Here is an 8,511-nt window from a genome sequence, read left to right as displayed (position 1 = left end):
TTCATATCCAGTTAATGTTAATATGAGTTAATATTATCAAAAAAAAAAAATTTAAGGCCTATATATTACCAGTTTGATGTTCAATGATGAAGTAGAAATGCTTGTGTTTGTGGTGAGTGAATGTGATACTATCAGGAGGTTTTGTAGAATTCAATCAGTGTTAATATGAATTAATAACATTCAATAAGTTAAGAAATCTTACTTTAATCTTCAGAATTTAGTTCATGTGTTAATGTTTTTGAGACCAGTTACTGTGAAACAACTTGTTGAAATGGAGAGAATAAAGTTTTCATTTGCATTTTTTCAGAATTGTGGAATTAATTATTATTAATTTAAAAGAAGGCATAAAAGGCAGAACTATCAGTACCGGCTGATATCACTCTGAATAATCGGTTATCGGTATCGGCTGAGAAATTTAGTATTGGTGCTTCTCTAATTTTTACCTCACAAATTCTACATTCTGTCTTTATGTTTTGTTTTATGTCGGTGTTATTATGCATGTATTAAATGTATCAAAATTTAGAATGTTATCACACGTGATTTGTCACACGCACATATACGTCAATGCGTGTGGCCGAGCAGTGTGGCGAAAAGATCATCCTATTATTCTGTTTTGTATTCATTTACCAAAAAATAAAACTAAATCGGCTCTCTCAGACACGAATCGGCTCACATAGTTCACTTAAAGGAGCCGGCTCATAGAGCCGACTCTTTCGCGAACGACATATCATTACATCACATACATGTATTACGGTAGTTACTCTATTGCACGCCTACTCCGTGTTTCCCCAAGTTTCACTTTATCAACAACAAGAAGCTTTGCTCACAGTGAGGACGAGGGGTTTTTTTAACGCAAGCAATCAGATAATTGTCCAAAAAACCTTCAGTATCAACAATGTTTATGACTGATCACAAACACGACAGCTTCGGTGCGAATTAGACGCTGAACTTTGGACCCATATCGCCTTTTAAATAATTCCGGAAGACAAATATTGCATATATGTTGCAATCGAAACTTGGAAACCAAAAGGTGAAGGGTGCGGTTTAAAGTCATGAAGTGGCCATGGTAAAAAATTCTTAACTCACATTGAATACTAAAAATTGTTTTACTAGTATACTTTCCTGTAACGTTATTGGTTAGATTGTGTACCTGTACATTTGTAACATTTCCTTTTGGCAGTGTCACATTAAAAATAATAATAATAAACTGTAAGTAAAAATCATATTATTATATACATATGTATAATGTATGTCTAAACAGAAATCAGCATATATGTTTATATTTTTCATAATGTGTTGTCCACATGCCATTTCAACAGACATCATATGCCTGAGAAAATTCTTTATGTATTTTTCTAATCAACTGATCAGATATTCTTGTACAAAGACCATCAATACAATGGTAATTAACATGTTACAACTGCATAGCAGAAGGCTATCCATAGTTAGTGTAATTAGTGTAGTTTGTGTAGTTAGTGTTGGGATTCAGGCCACAAATTATTAATTATCTCTGCTATTGTTATTGTTATAAAGTTATTCTGCAACTGTACTTTTTTGGCATATGGTTGTGATATCTGTCTGTTTCTCTCTCCCCTATACTGACAAACACACATACAGATAAGTAAATCTTGATTATTACGTACACTTCAACCTTATCATGGCTGTCTCAGCCATCCCAGAATGGAGGGATAAGATGGCAGGAGAGCAGCAAGTGGAGGATGAGTTTACCTGCCCAGGTGTGTTGCAGGGCTCTCTGCTATCCCTGAAACCCACAGTGGAGCGAGTGTTTGGTGTGACTTTGAGAATTGGTGGGGAAGACAGCGCATATGCCTCTCAGGATGGACAAATTTGGCTCCAATTGAAGGGAAGAAAACGAGAAGTTGAGGCAGCAAAGGTGGGGTTTTTTTTATTTTATGACACAGACCAGTGTGGTTTTCATTCTTAAAATGTTCCTTCACCAAGCAGCTTTGCAATTGTCCACGGCTTAATGTAGATAAATCTGTCTCATTCGATGTCTTGTTGGATTTCTCTTCTTGTCAGCTTTTTATAAAAGGTGTTGTGAACCAGGAGGCTCAGAAGGAAGTTCAATATCCACATGTCCTTCAGTGTGTGTTTTGTGGTGCCAAGGGGTTATTTATCGACTGCCTGGTTAGAAATACCTCAGCGCATATAGTGGTAAGTAGGGTTAGAATGGTGACGGTCTACTTTGTCTTCTTACTATTAGTATTTACTATTATTGTATGCATTTACCTTTGGGTTAACTTTCCCCAGGTGGGCTCAGTAGGTTGTCTCCTCATCTCCGGGTTGGCCGAGCCTGTTGTGAAGGCCTACTCCCTTGTTATAGACCTGGTAGACAAGTACAATTCTAGCCAAGCACAACACTCTGAAGCAAGAAGTGAGTCCATGGATTCTCGTCGGGTCTTCAAATCTCTGGTGGAGAGACTGGAGGACAGTCACTCTCTAGAACTGCTGGTCTTGCCAGTGATGGTTAAAGAAGTTCTTCTGGACTTAGTTAAGCAGTCAGGACTAGATCCAAACACTTTGGACAGTGGTGTAGTTTCAGCCGGAGCCACAAAACCTCTAAAACTTCAGGAGCGCATGGATAGACTGATGCTAAGAGAATCTAATGAGGACCAGAACCTTGATATTTTAAAGAGTGCCACCATTTCTCCCAGAGCAAATGGAACACCTTTTTCTAATTTAGCAGATTATACAGGAAGTCGCCTCTTCCGCTCTTTGGTAGCAGGCACAGATCCAAGGCCTGGTGCTACAAGTGCAGATATAAATAAACAAGACAGAGAAGTGCAGAAGTGGTCTGAAGGTGTATCCTGTGATATAGAGGAGGAAAGAGAGTCAAATCAGGAGGATCAACATGGAGAATGCCTGTTGTCTACAGCGAGCAAACAAGAAAATGAGCACCTACTTAAATTTTTCACTGCAATGGGCTTCAATGATGAAGTAGTATGCAGGGTTTTAGCCCGTACTGGACCCAGAGAACCCTCCCAGGTTCTTGACCTGATCCAGCAAGAGCAAGATAAAACAGTGATTCAGATCATAAAGCAGGAGGTGAATGGGGCTCCAGGGGCCAAAGATGAGGATTTTGTCCTTGGTGTGATGAAGAAAGCAGCAGCCAGCTGTGGGTACACAGAGGACAAGGTGGCTGAGATTTACAGCAACCTCCCTGAATTGAAACCACATGAGCTGATCCTGGAACTACAGAGAAAGGGCATGAGAGAACCCATTGGCAGGAATGACAGCAAGAGAAAGACAGCAGAAGAAATAGAGGAGCAGAGGAGAAATGCACCCATTCTTCAAAGAGCTGAAGAAAGTCCTTTAAAGGAAGAGAAGAAAACTGAGAGAATTAATGGGAAGAGTGGAATGACAAATATAGAAAAGACTGAGAATGACAGAAGAGTAAGTTTAGAAGGAGTGACTAAAAAGAAGCAGGATGGGAGAGGGAGGTCAAGTGTAGGACCGAGGACGCCAGAACAATTAACTGAGCCAAACAAGATGGACTTGCCAGGCACTAAACCAGATATTTTTTCATCTTCTCAAAATCAGCCCCCATTCCATACTATTCCTCATTCTGTATGTGGCCCTCCTCAGCCAACTTACCCATCTCCACTGCACTCCATCTCAGAAGAAAAAATTGCCCCAGTAGAGCCCACTTTCCACAGGCCTAAGCACAAACCTCTACCAAGCAAAGCAGGTGCAGTCATCACCGGACAACAGCGCTTCTTGGAAGGCTTAGAGACACCATTTGTCCTCAAGCTGAAGGATGACCATGGTGACCCAGGGCTGCGGCAGATCATCATTGATGGGAGCAATGTTGCCATGACGTAAGAAAAGAATTAAACCAGATTAGCAAAAAAAGAGAGATTGATGACTTTGGTCAATTCACTGTCAGATAACCTTCAATTTGGATAAGAGTAGACTGCATATAACAGTAATACTGGTAAAAGTAATGTAAAATACCTGAATTTGAATATTACTAGATAGTTTAACCTGCTGACCAGCTTCAGAGTCCAAGAAGGGAATTAGCAAGCAAACGTTTATCTAAGCTTCACTTTGTAGCTGTATAAGTGTTCAGATATTATCCAACACAAAATTTTACCCAAGACATATACCAGTTTTTGGTTACTGTTTTTAATTACCTTGTACATCATAACATATGACATGCCAGTTCTTAGGGCAAATGTCTCCTATAGTTATTACATCCATATGCCACTAGCAACATTCTGTCACTACCCAGAAAATGGCATCAAGCCAGTCATTTGATATGGAGTCATTTGAGAGACATATAAAAGGAGAAGATATATTATGCAGATTATATTGTACTGCGTCATGTGTGGTATCATTATCAATATTGCTTCTCTATTGTACTTGTCCCAAGGCATGGTTTGGGAATATTTTTCTCTTGTCGAGGCATTGCTCTGGCTGTGGAGTACTTCTGGAACCAAGGTCATCGTAAAATCACAGCACTTGTTCCTCAGTGGAGACAGAAGAAAGACCCAAAGATAAAAGGTAATTACTATGTAACTTATGTGTTTTTCTGTTGAGAATTTAAACGTTAGTTTGTCTATATTCATAGCGTATTCTATTTTAAAGAGCAGCACTTTATGGCACAACTGCAGGATCTTGGTCTCCTCTCGTTTACCCCATCTAGAGAATTTAAAGGACAGAGGATAAATTCCTACGATGACAGGTACGTCCACACATCACATTTTTTCCGCCTCTTTCTAAATTATGTTCAGCTTGTCATCTTGCTGTTGTTAGTATATTGTTTTGTTATAAAATATTCGCTGTGCATTTTTAAAGCTTACCCAAAAGGTTCATAGGGCATCTGGTTGAGATTAGAAGTGCACATTGGGACTGTGATCCCACAACAAAAAAGCATGCCAGTGGGAGTTTTTAACTTTTAAGCGGTCAGATGTGAAACTTGGAACTATGTACAGTATGTTCGAAAACATTGCAGGCAGGTACAAGCAAAATTCTTGAGTAATTTTAAAAAATCTCTAGTTGAGACCAGTTGTAAGCTCAAGTCATGTACGGTAGCGGAGGCTGAGAAACTGTCAGAGCCAGAATTCACAGAACATGCTGACAGTTTTTTGCCAGTGTTCAAGAGCATTGTGTCATTAAATACAGATACCGATAGTGGCACTTTTCAACATTATCATACAAAGCACCACTTTAGCCATGTTGCTGATAACCCATTAATCTATCCATATAACATGCTTTTAGATTTATGCTGCAGCTTGCAAGGCAGACAGATGGAGTGATTGTAACGAATGACAACATGAGAGACCTTGTGGATGAGTCTGTTGGATGGAAAGAAATCATCAAGAGAAGGTGAACTAGAACTTTTAAGAGACAAAACATTGAAAGAGAGATTGGTACTAGGGGTAGGTATTATGAGGATATGGGGATATAGGATGATATATTTTACTGTTTTAAATGGTATTATATAATGTGCAGTCAGTAAGCTTTACTCAGAGAATCGTGGGTATTGCACTTCTGCAGTATTTTCCAGACTCAACATAAAAATGTGTGAATATCAGTTATTTGATTATTTTTCTTACTTGTTCATTTTTATTTTACTTTTGGACTTCTTTCATATTTTGGAGTTCTTATAGTGTGCAACTGCTGTAAGTTCCAACTCCATCTCATCAAATCAAAATATATGTAAATATTGTGATATGGATACACATTAAAATATGGATACACTATTACTTTTTATCGATTCAATATTTCAGCTTCTTACACTTATTTTTGTACTTATAAATTTATTTCATCTTTTATTTCATCCTGTGCAGTTTACTACATTATTTTTATCATTTAATTTGTAGTACTTGAATGTACGGCACTTTGAGCTACCACACATATGAAAAGTGCTCACTGAATAAAATGTGTTATTATTATTATTAGTAGTAGTAGTAGTATTACTGGGCAGGAATTTGTAATGTCATTTACATGCCAGAATGTATATACACCATGTTCACCAGCAAAAAAAAAAAAAAATGAAGGTAATAATGTTGTAATTTCTACTATAAAGGTTCAATAATGACTGTGTGAAATACAGACATTATTTGCATTATTTCTTACATAGATATTCAACAATGTCTCTGCAGGCTGCTGCAGTACGTGTTTGCAGGGGACCTCTTTATGGTGCCAGATGATCCTCTAGGCCGAAGTGGACCCCACATTAAGGACTTCTTACGGACACAGAACAGGTTCGTTCGTGGATCGATGCACATTTGCATGGGAACAAAAGTAGAAAAACACACATACTTATAACCATATACTAAATGATTACTGGAAGCCTGACACACACATACACTCTGTCTCTCTCTCTCTCTCCCTCTCTCTCTCTGTCTTTATCCAGCTCCCCTATTCCAAGCAGTCACACATTTGCTGGTATGGCCTCAAATTTCCCCCAACACTCCTCTCCACCCAGAGCTCAGACGGAAGTGCTGAAGTACCGTGAACGGACACCTGGGGGCATCAGCAGAACTCACGGGTCAGTCAGTGGTCATTCCCAGGGCGGAAAAGAGATGGAGAGGTCAGCAGAGGAGACCGTCAGGCTGAAACAGGATTTACTGCAGATTTTTCCAGAGCAGGAGAGTGTGGTTACAATGACCCTACAGTGCTACCCAACTCTTACAGACATCAACCAATTGTCTTATTTCATTCTGGATCAAGTAGATACCGAGGATTAGAAGACCATGAATGTAAGTTTGAAGTGAGAGAGACTGGCTCAATAATATAACAATCTGTGAACTGTTAGTTAATTGCAGTGCTAAATTAGCAAATAGAGTATTCAGTGGCTAGGATTTGAATGTCTCCTTAATGTCTACAATCCCAATTCCAAAAAAGTTGGGACGCTGTTTAAAATGTCAATAGAAACAGTACCATGATTTGCAAATCTCATGAACCCATATGTTATTCACAATAGAACATAGAAAACATATCAAATGTTTAAACTGAAGAAATGTACCATTTTAAGAAAAAAATAAGGTAATTTTGAATTTGATGGCTGCAACACATCTCAAAAAAGTTGGGACGGCGCCAACAAATGGCTTGAAAAGTAAGTATTACTAAAAAGATACAGCTGGAGGTTAATTGGGAACAGGTCAGTAACATGATTGGGTATGAAAAGAGCATCTTAGCGAGGCAGAATCTTTCAGAAGTAAAGATGGGGAGAGGTTCATCAATCTGCAAAAAACTGCGTCTACAATTTGTGGAACAATTTCAGAATAATGTTCCTCAACGTAAAATTGCGAAGACTATGAATATCTCATATTCATAATAATATGAATAATAATAATATGAATAATAATGCCTCTCTAAGACACTCTTTTTATATCCAATCATGTTACTGACCTGTTGCCAATTAACCTAATTAGTCACAAAATGTTCCTCCAGCTGTTTCTTTTTAGTAGCATTTACTTTTCCAGCCTTTTGTTGCCCCGTCCCAACTTTTTTGAGATGTGTTGCTGCCATCAACTTAAAAATTACCTTAGGTTTTCCTTAAAATGGTACATTTCCACAGTTTAAACATTTGATATGTTTTCTATGTTCTATTGCATTCGGTTTTTATTTACATTTTACACAGCATCCCAGTTTTTTTGGAATTGGGGTTGTACTTGGCAATAAAAAGTTTAGAAAATACACTGTGCGTATTTTAGATCAGCTTTGTGTAAACTTGTATTATTTTGTCTCTATTTGCATTTGTATTCCTATTTTGATTAATTAATATTTCATCATATATGTTGCATAAAATAAGTATTCTTTTGATTGTGTAATGCTGCATATTGTGGTGATTTTAATTCAATAAAGGTCATTCTTTTGAAATAATGTTTTGGAATATCTGTGTACCAAATGTGTAGTGACTATTAAATTGTCAGGTATCCAAAGCACCATGGACCAAGTAGTCATGATCTGTGCTCTCTTACAGTACATCTATTATAACGATAATGTTGTTAATGCTATAATGCAGAATGTAATTCAAGAAGAAAATTACAGTTACATGTGTAAAACACTGAAGTCATAATAGCCCAAAGCTGTATTTGCTATACACAGTCTTATAAGCAGTGTTAGAGCTTGTGCATTACATTTACAGCATTTGGCAGATGCCCTTATCCAGAGTGATTTCATCTCATTTATACCACTGGACAGTTGAGGATTAAGGGCCTTGCTCAAGGGCCCAGCAGTGGCAGCTTGGCAGTGCTGGGAATTGAATTCACAACCTTCTGAGCAGAAGTCCAACATCTTAACCACTGAGTCACCACTACTCCATTAATTAGCAGGATGGTGTAAGGTGGCAAGGTAGTGGAGAAGGTAGCGTTGCTGTCTCACAGCTTCAATCCTGAGCTCGGGTTTCTGTCTGTGTGGAGTGTCTCATGTTTCTCATGCCTCATGTTTCCCCGTGTCCATGTGGGTTTCCACTGGGTTCTCTCGTTTCCTCCCATGCTAGTAGCTGGATTGTCTGTGCTAAATTGCCTCTAGGTGTGA

At 38.3% G+C, this 8,511-nt stretch overlaps 1 protein-coding gene across 1 annotated transcript; it reads left to right on the top strand.

Annotated features, from left to right (window-relative positions):
* The first annotated feature begins 781 nt into the window (after positions 1 to 781).
* On the top strand, positions 782 to 7,216 carry khnyn (KH and NYN domain containing). Its single transcript, XM_053619469.1, has 9 exons — positions 782 to 1,066; positions 1,618 to 1,894; positions 2,041 to 2,175; positions 2,272 to 3,839; positions 4,394 to 4,524; positions 4,609 to 4,705; positions 5,242 to 5,349; positions 6,129 to 6,230; positions 6,383 to 7,216. Exons 2-9 carry the CDS (start codon positions 1,658 to 1,660, stop codon positions 6,714 to 6,716), a joined length of 2,712 nt encoding a protein of 903 aa, XP_053475444.1. The 5' UTR covers positions 782 to 1,066; positions 1,618 to 1,657; the 3' UTR covers positions 6,717 to 7,216.
* The last annotated feature ends 1,295 nt before the right edge of the window (positions 7,217 to 8,511 follow it).

Source organism: Ictalurus furcatus, chromosome 29 (assembly GCF_023375685.1).
Source record: "Ictalurus furcatus strain D&B chromosome 29, Billie_1.0, whole genome shotgun sequence".
NCBI lineage: Eukaryota > Metazoa > Chordata > Actinopteri > Siluriformes > Ictaluridae > Ictalurus > Ictalurus furcatus.
Note: the sequence above shows the minus strand (reverse complement) of the source record. Positions and strands in the feature narration are given on the sequence as shown.

Excerpts from the sequence above, each read along its gene's own strand:
- khnyn (XM_053619469.1), top strand. The coding sequence starts at position 1,658 with ATGGCTGTCTCAGCCATCCCAGAATGGAGGGATAAGATGGCAGGAGAG. Across the intron at positions 3,840-4,393 it reads GGGAGCAATGTTGCCATGAC|GCATGGTTTGGGAATATTTT; the intron begins GTAAGAAAAGAA and ends ACTTGTCCCAAG. Across the intron at positions 5,350-6,128 it reads AAAGAAATCATCAAGAGAAG|GCTGCTGCAGTACGTGTTTG; the intron begins GTGAACTAGAAC and ends ATGTCTCTGCAG.